Source organism: Gorilla gorilla, chromosome 8, assembly GCF_029281585.2.
Source record: "Gorilla gorilla gorilla isolate KB3781 chromosome 8, NHGRI_mGorGor1-v2.1_pri, whole genome shotgun sequence".
Classification (NCBI taxonomy): Eukaryota; Metazoa; Chordata; class Mammalia; order Primates; family Hominidae; genus Gorilla; species Gorilla gorilla.
Genome location: NC_073232.2, coordinates 30,573,249 through 30,588,867, shown reverse-complemented (window position 1 = coordinate 30,588,867; position 15,619 = coordinate 30,573,249). Strand labels below are relative to the sequence as shown.

The 15,619-nt window shown below is 40.9% G+C and overlaps 1 protein-coding gene across 22 annotated transcripts in view; it reads right to left on the bottom strand.

Annotated features, from left to right (window-relative positions):
• The window catches only part of MLLT10 (MLLT10 histone lysine methyltransferase DOT1L cofactor), a 213,084-nt gene that overhangs the window by 141,515 nt on the left and 55,950 nt on the right, over positions 1-15,619 (bottom strand). For all 22 annotated transcript variants that reach the window (XM_055353859.2, XM_055353868.2, XM_063709702.1 and 19 more), the window contains one exon: positions 8,878-8,932. In XM_055353859.2, coding sequence (XP_055209834.1) covers positions 8,878-8,932 — 55 coding nt within the window. The remainder of the gene's footprint in view (positions 1-8,877; positions 8,933-15,619) is intronic.

The following is a 15,619-nucleotide window of genomic DNA, read 5'->3' as shown; positions in this document are numbered from 1 at the left end:
AGGACATTAACAAATTCTCATTGCTGTCTTATTTCCATTGCTTGAGAATACTCAAACCACTACCAAAATAAAGCATTCTTAATCATTTCCCCAGTTATGATGTACAGTTACATAAACAAAGGGAAACATTTATAAATTCAGATGTTGGCACTAACACTTCTTATACAGGCAGACTAAATATTCAGATCAATGCTACCTCTGAGAACCACTATAAAAGGAGTTTTTAAAAGTTTAATACTTACGACAAAATTTAATTATGTTAATCATTTTAAATGTCAACATGAAATTATTTTTATCTTAGTGTCAATATTTTTAATATTAGTAATAACAATCATTTCACTATTTTAATTTGAAATGTGTTAAATTTCATATTAAATTTTTTTTTTTTGAGATGGAGTTTCGCTCTTGTTGCCCAGGCTGGAGTGCAATGAATGGCGCGATCTCGGCTCACCGCAACCTCCGCCTCCCAGGTTCAAGCAATTCTGCCTCAGCCTCCCGAATGAAGGTATTAAAGAGCTGATATGATAGTGAGGAGTTTCTGGGCTAAAACCTGAAAAGAATGAAAGTCCTAGGCACAGTTTTTGGCCACTTTTGCCCAGGGAACATTTGCCTATTTCAGAGAAATTGGTGGTGAGGATGAAGGGTCCTTTTTTTTTTTTTTTTTTTTTGAGACAGAGTTTCGCTCTTGTTGCCCAGGCTGGAGAGCAGCGGCGCGATCTCGTCTCACCGTGACCTCCGCCTCCTGGGTTCAAGCAATTCTCTTGTCTCAGCCTCCCCAGTAGCTGGGATTACAGGCATGCACCACCACACCTGGCTAATTTTGTATTTTTAGTAGGGGTGGGGCTTCTCCATGTAGGTCAGGCTGGTCTTGAACTCCCGACCTCAGGTGATCCGCCCACCTCAGCCTCCCCAAGTGATGGGATTACAGGCGTGAGCACCACGCCCAGCCTGAAGGGTACTTTTGACAAACTCAGAGGCCTAACAGTACAGGGATGTACATTCAGAAACAACCAACAGAAAAAGGGAACAAGTAAACCCCTCTCGTTTCAGATGCAACACTGAAGGGCAAACTAGAGCTAAGAATACACAAAAAGTACATAGACCCTCAAAGAGACTACACCAGGCCTCTGACCATCTCAAACTGAAATTTGACGAAGGTAATCCTAAATTACAACCCCCAAGGCACCAAGCAGATGCAAATATACATCTATCCTCTCTAAAAGAAAACAGTATCATCTTGGCTACAAATAATTTCCACTCTTTTTTTTTTTTTTTTTTTTTTTTAAAGACAAAGCCTTGGTCTGTCGCCCAGGCTGGACTGCACTAGCATGATTTTGGCTCACTACAACTTCCTCCTTCCAGTTCAAGCAATTCTCCTGCCTCAGCCTCCCAAGTAGCTGGGATTACAGGTGCCCACCACCACATGGGGCTAATTTTTGTATTTTTAGTAGAGACGGTGTTTCACTATGTTGACCAGGCTGGTCTCGACCTCCTGACCTCAAGTGATCCACCAGTCTCAGCCTCCCAAAGTGGTGGGAATACAGACATGAGCTACCACACCCAGCCTACAATTTCTTCATTACATATAATTTCCAGCACAATAAGTACCAAACACATGACAGACAAGACAATATGAATGAAAATAAGGAGAAATAAAATCAAAACAGATCACCATTTTGGAGTTATCAGATAAAGATTTTAAAATAAGTATGCTTACTATGATCAAGTACACACAAGACAAAATTCTAAATTGATGCAAATAACTGAAAACTATAATAATAAATTAAAATTCCAGAAGTAAAGAGGAAATTTAGAAATCAGCCAGGCACAGGGGCTCACACCTGTAAGCCCAGCACTTTGGAAGGCTGAGGCGGATCGCTTGAGATCAGGAGTTCAAGACCACCCTAGGCAACAAAGTGAGACCCCATCTCTACAAAAAAAAATAATGAGTCAGGTGCGGCAGCATGCACCTATAGTCCCAGCTACTCAGGAGGTTGACGTGGGAGGATTGCTTAAGCCCAAGAGTTGAAGGTTGCTGTGAACTGTAATTGTGCCACTGCAATCCAGCCTGGGTGATAGAGACCCTATCTCAAGAAAAAAAAAAGAAAAATCAATGGGTGGGATTAACAACGGTTTAGACATGGATGAAAAGAGAATTAGTAGGAACAAAACAGGTCAGAAGAAATCCAGAATGTTAGCACAAAAGTAAGAAATACAAAAAATGGAATAAGACACATGAAAAATGCAATAGGCAGGCAGATCTAACACACATGTAATCAGAGTCTCAGAGAAAATATGAGAAAGAAAATGGCATGAAAGCATTATCTGAATTGATAATACCTAAAAATTTTCCAGAACAGAAGACCCAAAGCCACTGACCGAAGAACCACTATAAATCAGAGTAAATAAAGACATACACCAAGAGACAATAAAACTACAGAAAACTGGCCAGGCGCGGTGGCTCATGCCTGTAATCCCAGCACTTTGGGAGGCCAAGGCGGGCGGATCAAGAGATCAGGCGGTCAGGAGATCAAGACCATCCTGGCTAACACGGTGAAACGCCGTCTCTACTAAAAATACAAAAAATTAGCCGGGCAAGGTGGCAGGCACCTGTAGTCCCAGCTATGCGGGAGGCTGAGGCAGGAGAATGGCGTGAACCCCGGGGGGTGGAGCCTGCAGTGAGCTGAGATCGCACCACTGCACTCCAGCCTGGGTGAAAGAGTGAGACTCCGTCTCAAAAAAAAAAAAAAAAAAAAAAAACTACAGAAAACTAAGGGAAAGAAATGAAAATCTTAAAGACAAAAGGCAAGTTATCAAACGAAAAACTAGATAACTAAATAAAGCCAGAAAACATTTTTTAAAAGATTTCCATTAAAGGGAGCACCAAACAATTTTCCTTGAGTAATAGGAAAATGATTCCAGAAGGAAGCTCAGAACTGAAGAAAAATATAAAGAGTGATAAACATGTAGGTACATTTAATATATAATGAACATACAAAACAATAATGCCTTCACACTCATTTACAATACAAATGACCACTTACATTAAATATTAAAACACTGGTAGGGTTTGTGAATGTATGTAGCTTTCCTATAAAACTATAACAAAGACTGGAAAAAGAACAGGTAAAAGAAGTCTATATGGTTTCATTCTACATTTCGTGTTAAGTGGCACACACAGGCCAGGTGCAGTGGCTCACGCCTGTAATCCCAACACTTTAGATAGCCAAGGCAGGCAGATCACTTGAGGTCAGGAGTTTCAGACCAGCTTGGCCAATATAGTGAAACTATGTCTCTACTAAAAATACAAAAATTAGCTGAGTGTTGTGGTGTGTGCCTGTAGTCCCAGCTACTCAGGAGGCTGAGGCACGACTGCTTGAACCTGGGAGGTGGAGGTTGCAGTGAGCCGAGATAGTGCCACTGCAGTCCAGCCTGGGCAACACACCGAGACTCCATTTCAAAAAGAAAAAAAAAAAAGTGGTACACTCAGTAGAGACTGAATTTACTGATAAGAAAATTATAATCCCTACAGCAACCACTATATAGATAAATATAAATACTTGTGTATATATATAGGAAGAGATATGGCCAAAAAGGCAATTTAAGGCAATTTAATATAATTAAATTTAAATGCAATACTAACTAGTTGCATTGTTAAACTGATTAAAATACAGCACTAAAAAATAATCACAAAAAGAACAGATGAGAAATAAGAAATAAGAGGGAAAATCAATGTTACGAACAAACAGCAGAAGACTTCTACTTCTGTCCAAGATAGACTAAGATAGTCAAGAGAAAGTCACAAGGGAAACTGGAAAATGTCTTGAACGGAATGGCAACAAATATGAAATTTATCAAAACTTGAGACATAGGCTGGGGGCAGTGGTTCATGCCTGTTAATCGCTGGAGCTCAGCAGTTTGAGACCAGCCTGGGCAACATGGTGAAACCCTGTCTCCACAACAAATACAAAAACATTAGCCGGATAAGGTGGCGTGCACCTGTAGTCCCAGCCACTCAGGGGCTAAGGTAGGAGGATCGCTTGAACCCAGGAGGTCGAGGCTTCACTGAGCCAAGATCACACCACTGCCCTCCAGCCTGGGTGACAAACTGAGACCCTGTCTCAAAACAACAACAGCAAAAACAAAAACAAAAACAAAAAAATACAACTTGTGGGATTCAATAAAAGCAATAGAGAGGAACTTACAGCATATACATTTTCATTAGAAAAGAATATCTAAAATAAAAGACCTAAGGTTCCACCTTTATAAGTTAGAAAACAAGAGGAAAATATAACACATAGTAAGTACTAGGAAGGAAATAATAAAGAGCAGAAGTTTAACAAAATAGAAAACAGGGAGATGGCATAAAAAATTAACAAAGCCCAAAACTTTCTTTAAAAAGGTCAATAAAACTGAACAATTCTATTTGGACTGGTCAAAAAAATAAAAATAAAAACAAAGAAAAAACCAGAACACAAGTCACCAACATCAGGAATAACAATGGGGTAATTACTACCATTGCTAGCAAAATTAACAAAATAATAATAAAATACTACTGGCGGCCGGGTGTGGTGGCTCCCGCCTGTAATCCTAGCACTCTGGGAGGCCAAGGCGAGTGGATCACCTGAGGTCAGGAGTTCAAGACCAGACTGGCCAACATGGTGAGATCCCGTCTCTACTAAAAATACAAAAATTAGCTGGGCATGGTAGTGCCTGCCTGTAATCCCAGCTACTTGGGAGGCTGAGGCAGAGAATCACTTGAACCTGGGAGGTGAAGTCTGCAGTGAGCCGACATCACGCCACTGCATTCCAGCTTGAGTGACAGAGCAAGACTCCATCTCAAAAAAAAAAAAATATTATTGGCAATGTTAGTCCAACAATTTCAGCAACTTATACAAAGTAGTTAAATTTCTTGGAAAAATACAGCGCACCAAAATTGACTTAAGTTTATAAAAATAGGTCAGGCTCAAGGGCTCAAGCCTGTAATCCCAACACTTTGGAAGGATGAGGCAGGAGGATAGCTTGAGCCCAGATGTTCGAGACCACCCTCGGCAACAAAGTGAGACCACGTGTCTCTACAAAAAATACAAAAAGAAAAAAATATTAGCCAGGCATGGTGTGCCTGTGGTCCCACCTATTCAGGAGGCTGAGGCAGAAGGATCACTTGAATCCAGGAGTTTGAAGCTGCAGTGAGCTATGACTGCATCACTGCACTCTAGCCTGGGCAACAAAGTGATACACTGTTAAAAAAGAAAGAGAGAGAAAGAGAGAGAGAGAGAGAGAGAGAGAGAGAGAGAGAGAGAGAGAGAGAGAGAGAGAGAGACAAAGGGGAAGGGGAAGGGAAAGGGAAAGGAAAGGGGAAAAAGGAATGTCCCTATAATTTTGCCAAAAAACGAATTTATCAAAAATTTTCCCAGAAAAGTTTCAGTTTCTCACGAAGTTCTATATAGAATTCAAAGAAAAATAACATCAAATTTACACAAACTGTTTCATTTTAAGAGACTAGCATAATCCTCAACAAACACCTGACAAAACCACTATACTTAAAGAAACAGAGAATGAAAGTACATGACAAAAATAAAATATATGTCTGGAGATGGACAAGTGAATTTACAGTATCCTAAAAGTTTCAGAGGATTGAGAAAGAGGAAAAAAGCACATAGTAATGTTAACTTTTTTAAGCTAATAGGGTAGAATGGAACAAGTGAAACAAACCAGAATAGGAAATATTTAATAAGACGGAAGGTTTACACCAGGTGCAGTGGCTCATTCCTGTAATTCCAACACTCTCAAAGCTGAGGCAGGAAGATCACTTGAGCCCGGGACTACAAAGCTACAGTGAGCTAGTATCCTGCTACTTGTACTTCAGCCTGAACAACAGAATCAAAACCTGTCACTTAAAAAAAAAAAACAAAACTTTGGAATAGTGAAGGCCTTTCTAACTAATAACTCAAAATACAGATGTCATGGAAGATTAATAAATTGAACAAAATTAAAATCAGAAACTCATGCATGGTAAAAAAAATTTTTTTAAAAGCACAATATAAACAAAGACTAACCAGATGGGCAAAAATTAGTCCAACTCATATCAAAACAGCATAATAATATATGAGGGGCTCCTTATGAACACTCCAATAAATCAAACTAAAAAGATCAACAATTGTGGCTGGGCATGGTGGCTCACACCTGTAGTCCCATCACTTTGGGAGGCCAAGGTGGGTGGATCCCATCTCTACTAAAAATAAAAAAATCAGCTGGGCGCAGTGGTGTGTGCCTATAATCCGAGCTATTCGGGTGAGTGAGGCAGGAGAGTCCCTTGAAAGGGGGAGGCAGAGGCTGCGGTGAGCCAAGATCAAGCCACTGCACTCCAGCCTATGTGACAGACGGAGACCCTGTCTCAAAAAAAAAAAAAAGAAAAAGATCAACAACCAAGTCAAAAAACAGACCACAGAAGAGAAAAAACAAACTGCTCTTCAAACTATAAAAAGATGTGAACTTCACTAATATTAAGAGAAATGCAAAACTACTGCTTGGATATACAAACTTTTACCTGTTAGATTACCAAAGGTATGAAGAACAGCTTTTTTATTCATATATTGGTAAAACTGGGAACATATATTGGTAAAACTACAGGGCAAATAATTTGGGACTATCTATCAAAATTAACGGCAAAACTCCTTTGACTCAATGTTTCCACCTATGGAAATTAATAATCCTATAGATATACTTGTATACAAGCAAAATGACATACATACAAGAGGTTAGTCATCAAAGTAGAAGATCAGAAAGTGCATCAAGAACTGATTGATTAGATATTAGATAACATGGTTAAAAAGAAAAAAAAGCTCTATACTGAAAACAAGATAAACTGTTCATGCCGGGTGCAGTGACTCACACCTGTAATCTCAGCACTTTGGAAGGCTGAAGCAGTAGGATCATTTGAGGTCAGGAGTTCAACACCAGCCTGGCCAACATCGTGAAACCCCATCTCTACTAAAAATATAAAAATTAGCCGGGCGTGGTGGCACATACCTGTAATCCCAGGAACTTGGGAGGCTGAGGCAGGAGAATCGCTTGAGCCCGGAAGGTGGAGGTTGCAGTGAGCTGAGACTGCACCACTGCACTCCAGCCTGGGCAAATGAGCGAAGCTTCAAAAAAAAGAAAATCGAAGAAAAAAGAAAAGCAAAGTCTCAAAAAAAACAGATAAATTGTTCAGTGAAATAAATTAAGATGCAGAAGAGTATATAATATTAACCCATTTGTATAAAGATGGAGGGAGTAAATAAGTCTTTATTCACATTTGAATATGCAAAAGAAACCTAGAAAGATATGCAAGAAAGTAATTATTACATAGTAGCAGGAAAACTATTGATAAACTGGGCACATGGGGAAGAGGAATAACAGGAAGAGTTTTCAACATATTTTTAAATTCTGTACAATCTGACTGTATAACATAGTCTGAAGATTAAACTGTAAAATATATATATCTAGCCAAAATCATTCTATTTTTCCCTTTTATTTACTCACACCATTACTCTAGCCTATGCCAAAACTACTTTAGAAGTGGCTACCCAAAATGGAGAAGAATATAGTAGTAATAGCAGCTTAACCTTTTTTTAGCTGCCTCATCATATATGCCATGGTCTAATAAACTCATGTCTACACATTTCAGAATAGTACTGAGCTGTAGAAAAATATGATTTATCTGACAAAGATAACTGAAAGTGGAGAAAAAAATGAGTAATATACAAGGGTTCATAGGAAAGCATACCAAAATGTGATACAGAAGTCAGCTTTTTTTTTTTTTTTTTTTTTTTTGAGGCAGGGTCTCACTCTCACCCATCCCAGGGACTGAAGTACAGTGGTGTGACCATGGCTCATTGCAGCCTCGACCTCCCAGACTCAAGCCATCCTCCTGCTCAGCTTCCCAAGTAGCTGAAACTGCAGGCACGTGCCACCATGTGTAACTAAGTCTTTTTATTTTTTATATTTACTTTTGCAGAGACCAAGGTCTCCCTATGTTGCCCAGGATGGTCTCAGACTCCTATGCTCCAGTGAGCCTCCTACCTTGGCCTCTCAAAGAGCTGGGATTACAGGTGTCAGGCAGCACACCCAGCCTAAAAGTCAACATTTCTTTATATTCAAGCAACAAAGATCCTCAGAGTTAAATAAAATTAACATTCACTAGAAACATCATCTGTCTAGAGATACACAAAACAGAAAAAAAGAATCTAAAACAACAGATTTTTAGGTCTAACAACAACAACAAAAAAATGTGGCTCATTTTTCAAAAAAAAAAATTCCTAACATAAGAAACTATATCCATTTAAAAAAAATACTTTTTTTTTCTGGAGACAGTCTCCTTCTGTCACGCAGGCTAATGGGCAATGGTATAATCTCAGCTCACTGCAACCTCCGCCTCCCAAGTTCAAGCGATTCTCCTGCCTCAGCCTCCCAAGTAGCTGGGACTACAGGCAGGCACCACCACGCCTGGCTAATTTTTCTATTTTTAGTAGAAACCAGGTTTCACTATGTTGGCCAGGCTGGTCTTGACTCCTGACCTCAGGTGATCCACCTCCCTTGGCCTCCCAAAGTGCTGGGATTACAGGTGTGAGCCACCTCGCCCAGCCAAAAACATAAGAATTTAAATTAGAAGTATGTATTTAATAGATCATACTGCATAAAATACCCAATGCTTAAGTTTGTCCACAAAGTAGAAAAATTGTGGGTCAATACAATAAGGATTTATAAATTATAGCCACCACTGTTAAAAATGAGTAGAAAACACTGTTTGATAAAATAAACTACCAAATATTTGAAAATACTCCACTGTCCCAGTTTTCAATAAAATTTTTTTCAAGAAATCTCTGCACTTACCCCCATTATCTGTTCTTTTTAAAGCTCCATCCTTATGGGGACAAAGTTCACATCTCTATAAGAAAAAAAGAAACAGGTAATGAAGAAATATTTCAGATTATCAAAAATGTAGTATCTTCCCTGCAACGTCAAAACTACTGAAAATGTGAGAGCAGCATTTGTCCCAGTTGCCCCCCAAGAATATTTCAGAACATTCTTCACAAACAGTTGTTCTTGATGACATGTGATCTTCTTCAGAGGACAAGTAATTTTTTTAAAGTACATTTTAACTTTTAAACTCCTGCCATGGGCCAGGCGCAGTGGCTCAGGCCTGTAAATCTTAGAACTTTGGGAGGCTGAGGCAGGCGGATTACCTGAGGTCGGGAGTTCGAGACCAGCCTGACCAACATACAGAAACCCCGTCTCTACTAAAAATAAAAAATTAGCCAGGCTTGGCAGCGCATGCCTGTAATCCCAGCTACTGGCGAGGCTGAGGCAGGAGAATTGCTTGAATCCGGGAGGTAGAGGTTGCGGTGAGCCAAGATCGCACCATTGCACTCCAGTCTGGGCAACAAAAACGAAACTCCAACTAAAAGAAACAAAACAAAACTCCTGCCACAATTTTTTAAATCTTACATTAATAAAAACACAAAGATGCTGGGATTATTTACCTGGGGAGCGGGAGAAAAAACAAAAAGGTCCTCTCAACACAGGAATGGGGCAGGGCTTTTAACATCTGCCTGTTACCTGTTTACTTCCTGTCTTATGGTCAGCTAGGACAACTGCCGTCAAGTAGGTCTGGTTTCTCTTAAAGAGCCTAACTCTACAATTTAGAATTTTAATTTAAGTGGCAAGAAATGATCTCATGCATGCTGATTTCCCTTCTGAAAGGAATTAGGCTAATCAGTTATTATTATTCAAACACAATAGTACTCAAAATTTATTGTGGATCCCTCTCCTTCTCATGCTCAGAATTTAAAACCAAAAATAAAAGTAGAGCCAGTACTACCACTTCTTATGAAACACAGTAAGTTTCAGTGGCACTGTCTTACCAAGAAGAATATGTTCCTGAAAGTCTCACTTGAGTATTATTTATATCCCACTTTCTTTCCAAAAGAGGTTTTGCAGCATACTATATAGTAATATAGGCCGGGCACAGTGGATCACACCTGTAATCCCAGCACTTTGGGAGGCTGAGGTAGGTAGATCGCTTGAGCCCAGGGGTTCAAGACCAGCCTGGGGGACACGGCAAAATCCCACCTCTACAAAAAAACAAAAACATAAAAACAAAAAATTAGCTGGATGTGGTGGTGGCACACCTGTAGTACCAGCTACTCAGCAGGCTAAGGCGGGCAGATCAATTGAGCCCAGAAGGTCAAGGCTGCAGTGAGCCATGACTGCGCCACTGCACTCCAGCCTGGGTTACAGAGTGAACCCTATCTCAAAAAAAACAAAAATAAAAAAAAAAGTGTATATACATATACATATATATATACACACACACACACACACGTACATACACACGTATATATATGTGTGTATGTATACATACATATGTATGTGTATATATACACACATTATATATATATACACACATACACACATACTTTATATATATATACACACGCATTATATATATATACACACATACATACTTTATATATATATACACACTATATATACACACCCTACATATAAATATATATACACTTACATACATATATAAATTACAACAAAAAATTGGAGTAGAAAATTAAGTTGAAATAGTATTAAAAGTACAGAAAGCATAAGCCATAAAAGCCTAATGAGGCCGGGTGCAGTGCCTCACACATATAATCGCAGCACTTTGGGAGGCCAAAACAGAAGGACCACTTGAGGTCAGGAGTTCGAGACCAGCCTAAGCAACAAAGTGAGACCTCATCTCTACAAAAAATAATTTTTAAAAAAATAGAGCCTATTGGTTGGGCGCAGTGGCTCACGCCTATAATCCCAGCACTTTGGGAGGCCAAGGCGGGTGGATCATGAGGTCAAGAGATCAATACCATCCTGGCCAACATGGTGAAACCCTGTCTCTACTAAAAATACAAAAAATTAGCTGGATGTGGTGGCGCGTGCCTGTAGTCCCAGCTACTCGGGAGGCTCAGGCAGGAGAATCACTTGAAACCGGAAGGCAGAGGTTGCAGCGAGCAGAGATCATGCCACTGCACTCCAGCCTGGGCAACAGGAGCAAAACTCCATCTCAAAAAAAAAAAAAAAAAAAGGCTGGGCGCGGTGGCTCACGCCTGTATTCCCAGCACTTTGGGAGGCTGAGGCGGGTGGATCACGAGGTCAGGAGATCGAGACCGTCTGGCTAACACGGTGAAACCCCGTCTCTATTAAAAATACAAAAAATTAGCCGGGCGTGGTGGCAGGCGCCTGTAGTCCCAGCTACTTGGGAGGCTGAGGCAGGAGAATGGCGTGAACCCAGGAGGCGGAGCTTGCAGTGAGCTGAGATCGCATCACTGCACTCCAGCCTGGGCGACAGAGTGAGACTCCGTCTCAAAAAAAAAAAAAAAAAAATTGAGCCTATTGATAAAGTTTGGATATTTGTGCCTCCAAATCTCATGTAAAAATGTAATCCCAATGTTGAAGGTGGAGCCTAGCAAAAGGTGTTTGGGTAATGGGGGCAGATCCCTCATGAATGTCTTGGTGTTTTCCCTGTGGTAATGAGTGAGTTTCTTGCTGTTGTTAGCTCACGTGAGATCTGACTGGTAAAAAGAGCCTGCCACCTTGCTCCCTTCTCTCACCATGTGACACTCCTGGTCCCCATTCCCACTGCCCCATGAGTAAAAGTTTCCTCAGCCCAAAGATGTTGGTGGTATGCTTGTACAGCCTGCAGAACTGTGAACCAAATAAACCTCTTTTCTTTATATTAATAATCTACCCAGTTTCAGGTATTCCTTTAACCTGAAACAGGCTAATACCACTATACTTCTTGCCTTTCAGTATTTCACTCTCCTGATTTTCCTATTACCTCTTTGGCAGCACCTTTCTGATCACCCTATCAAACCTTTAAATGGTGAAGTTCCTCAGGGCTCTGGCCTAAGATGTCATCTTATTTCACGTGAAACACTAGGCAATCTTCCTCATTGTCCAAATTTCCATTACCAACTAAATTATAAAAATATAACAGTGACTCCCAAATTTTATCTATTTGTATCTGTCCTCAGGTTCAGGTATAAAACTCTATATGCTACATAAACACTTTATTTTATTTTATTTTGAGATGGAGTCTCACTCTGTTGCCCAGGCTGGAGTGCAGTGGCTCAATCTCGGCTCACTGCAACCTGGCAGCTCCAGAGTTCAAGCAATTCTCCTGCCTCAGCCTCCCAAGGAGCTGCAATTACAGGTGTGTGCCACCACGTCCAGCTAACTTTTTCTATTTTTAGTAGAAATAGGGTTTCGTCATGTTGCCCAGGTTGGTCTCAAACTCCTGGCCTCAAGTGATCCACTCACCTCAGCCTCCTAAAGTGCTAGGATTACAGTGAGCCACCTCACCCAGCCTACATAGACACTTGAAACGCTCCACAATTTATGACAAAACCTGCTCTTCCTGCTCTTTCCATATACTGGTAATGATATTTTCAATGACACATTGCTCACACAAGACACCTAGTATACGTCATCTTTGACCACTTCATACCTCACTCCCTAATCTCACTTTTAATCCATAACTGTATTGTGCCCTTCCTCTTCCTAAATACTGGTGAGATCTGCCTCTGTCTCTCCATCTCCACTACTACCCTACTTAAAGCAAGCATCACCTTTCATCAGGACCACTTCAGTCACCTCCTAAATGCAGTAGTCCCCCAGTTATCCATGGGAGAAACATTCTAAGAACCCCAGTGGATGTCTGAAACAACAAATGGTACTGAGCACTTGATTCTGTTTTTTGCTATACATACATACCTATAAAAAGTTTAATTTATAAATTAGGCACAGTAACAGATTAACAACAACAATAAAAAAGAACAGGCTGGGTGTAGTGGCTCACACCTATAATCCCAGGATTTTGGGAGGCTGAGGCGGGCAGATCACCTGAGGTCAGGAGTTCGAGACCAGCCTGGCCAACATGGTGAAACCCTATCTCTACTAAAAACACAAAAAAATTAGCTGCATGTGGTGGCACGTGCCTGCAGTCCCAGCTAAGCAGGAGGCTAAGGCACAAAAATCGATTGAACCTAGGAGATTGCAGTTGGCCAAGATCGTTCCACTGCACTCCAGCCTGGGCGACAGAGAAAGAGACTCCACCTCAAAAAATTTTAAAAAATTAAAAAAAAAAAATTATAACAATGTACTATAAGAAAAGCTATAGGAATGTGGTCTCTCTCAAAATGCAGTCTGCATAACAACAACCACATATACAGTGGTGGTCCCATGAGATTAAATGGAACTAAAAAATTCCTATTGCCTAGTGACATAATGATGTAATAGCCATAGTAACATGACAGAGCAACTTTTAAAATAAATTTAGTGTACATTAAGTGTACAATGTTTATAAAGTCTACAGTAGTTGTAGCAGTCCATTCTCTCACTGCTATAAAGAACTACCTGAGACTGGGCAATTTATAAAGAAAAGAGGCTTAATTGACTCACAGTTCCACATGGCTGAGGAGGCCTCAGGAAACTTTCAATCATCACAGGAGGGGAAGCAAGCACATCTTACATGGCAGCAAGCAAGAGAAAGAGAATGTGTACATAGGAAAAAACTGCCACTTTCAAAACCATCAGACCACAAGAGAATTCACTCGCTATCATGAGAACAGGATGGGGGAAACTGCCCCCATTATCCAGTCACCTCCCTCCTTCAACACATAGGGATTACAATTCGAGATGAGATTTCAGTGGGGATACACAGCCAAACCCTATCAGTAGTGTACAAAAATGTCCCAGGCTTTCACATTCACTCACCACTTACTCACTGACTCACCCAGAGCAACTTCTAGTCCTGTAAGCTTCATTCATGGTAAAGCCCTATACAAGTGAATTTTTTTTTTAATCTTTCATACCATTATTTTAGCTGTACCTTTTCTATGTTTAAAAACACAAATATGGCTGGGTGCGGTGGCTCACACCTGTAATCTCAGCACTTTGGGAGGCCGAGGGAGGCAATCACGAGGTCAGGAGATTGAGACCATCCTGGCTAACACGGTGAAACCCCGTCTCTACTAAAAGTACAAAAAAAATAAGCCAGGTGTGATAGTGGGCGCCTGTAGTCCCAGCTACTAGGGAGGCTGAGGCAGGAGGATGGTGTGAACCCGGGAAGCAGAGCTTGCAGTGAGCCGAGATTGTGCCACTGCACTCTAGCCTGAGCTACAGAGCGAGACTCCGTCTCAAAAAAAAAAAAAAAAAAAATTCACTGAACATTAAAAGAAAATACACAAAATAGGCTGGACACAGCGTCTCACGCCTGTAATTCAAGCACTTTGGGAAGCCAATGCAGGCAGATCATGAGGTCAGGAGTTCGAGACCAGCCTAGCCAACATAGTGAAACTCCGTCTCTACTAAAAAAAAAAAAAAAAAATGAGCTGGGTGTGGCGGTGTGCACCTGTAATCCCAGCTACTCAGGAGGCTGAGGCAGGAGAATTCCATGAACCCAGGAGGCAGAGGTTTCAGTGAGTCAAGATCGCGCCATTGCATTCCAGCCCAGGCGACAGTGCAAGACTCTGTCTCAAAAAAAAGAAAAGAAAATACACAAAATAGGACGGGTGCGGAGGCTCACGCCTGTAATCCCAGCACCTTGGGAGGCCGAGGCAGGCGGATCACGAGGTCAGGAGATCGAGACCATCCTGGCTAACACAGTGAAACCCCGTCTCTACTAAAAATACAAAAAAAGTTAGCCAGGCGTGGTGGCGGGCGCCTGTAGTCCCCACTACTCAGGAGGCTGAGGCAGGAGAATGGCGTGAACCCGGGAGACGAAGTTTCCAGTGAGCCAAGATCATGCCACTGCACTCCAGCCTGGGTGACAGAGCAAGACTCCATCTCGAAAAAAAAAAAAAAAAATACACAAAATATATTAATAGGACTGTGATAAGGATGGTAAGATTATGAGTGATTTCTTTCCTCTATTCCAAATTATACCATTTCCGTTATATTGTAAAGTTTTATGGAAAAATGTCACTAAATGCTAATTAAATCTGCCCACTGAAGATAAACCTATAATAAATAAAACAGGATGTCTCAGCAACAACAATAAAAAAGAAACTATAAGCCAAGCGTGGTAGCACCAGTCTGCAGTCCCAAATACTCAGAAGGCTGAGGCAGGAGGATCACTTGTGCCTGGGAGTTTGAGGCTGCAGTAATATAATAGCAATACTGCACTCCAGCCTGGGCAAAAGAGCAAGACTTGATCTCAAATTAAAAAAAAACAAAGAAAAAACAAAACAAAAAAACAAAGAATTTTTTAAATACTAAAAATACAACATGTGAAGTAAAAATTTCACTAGGCAAGCTTCACAACAACAAATCTGAGATGACAAGAGTCAGTGAACTTGAAGCTACATCAATAGATAGAATCTAATCTGAGGCCAAGCATAGTGGCTCACACCTGTAATCCCAGCACTTTGGGAGACCGAGGTGGGTGGGTCACCTGAGCTCAGGAGTTCGAGACCAGCCTGACCAACATGGAGAAACCCCGTCTCTACCAAAAAATACAAAATTAGCCAGGTGTGGTGGCACACACCTGTAGTCCCAGCTACTCAGGAGGCTGAGGCAGGAGAATCAC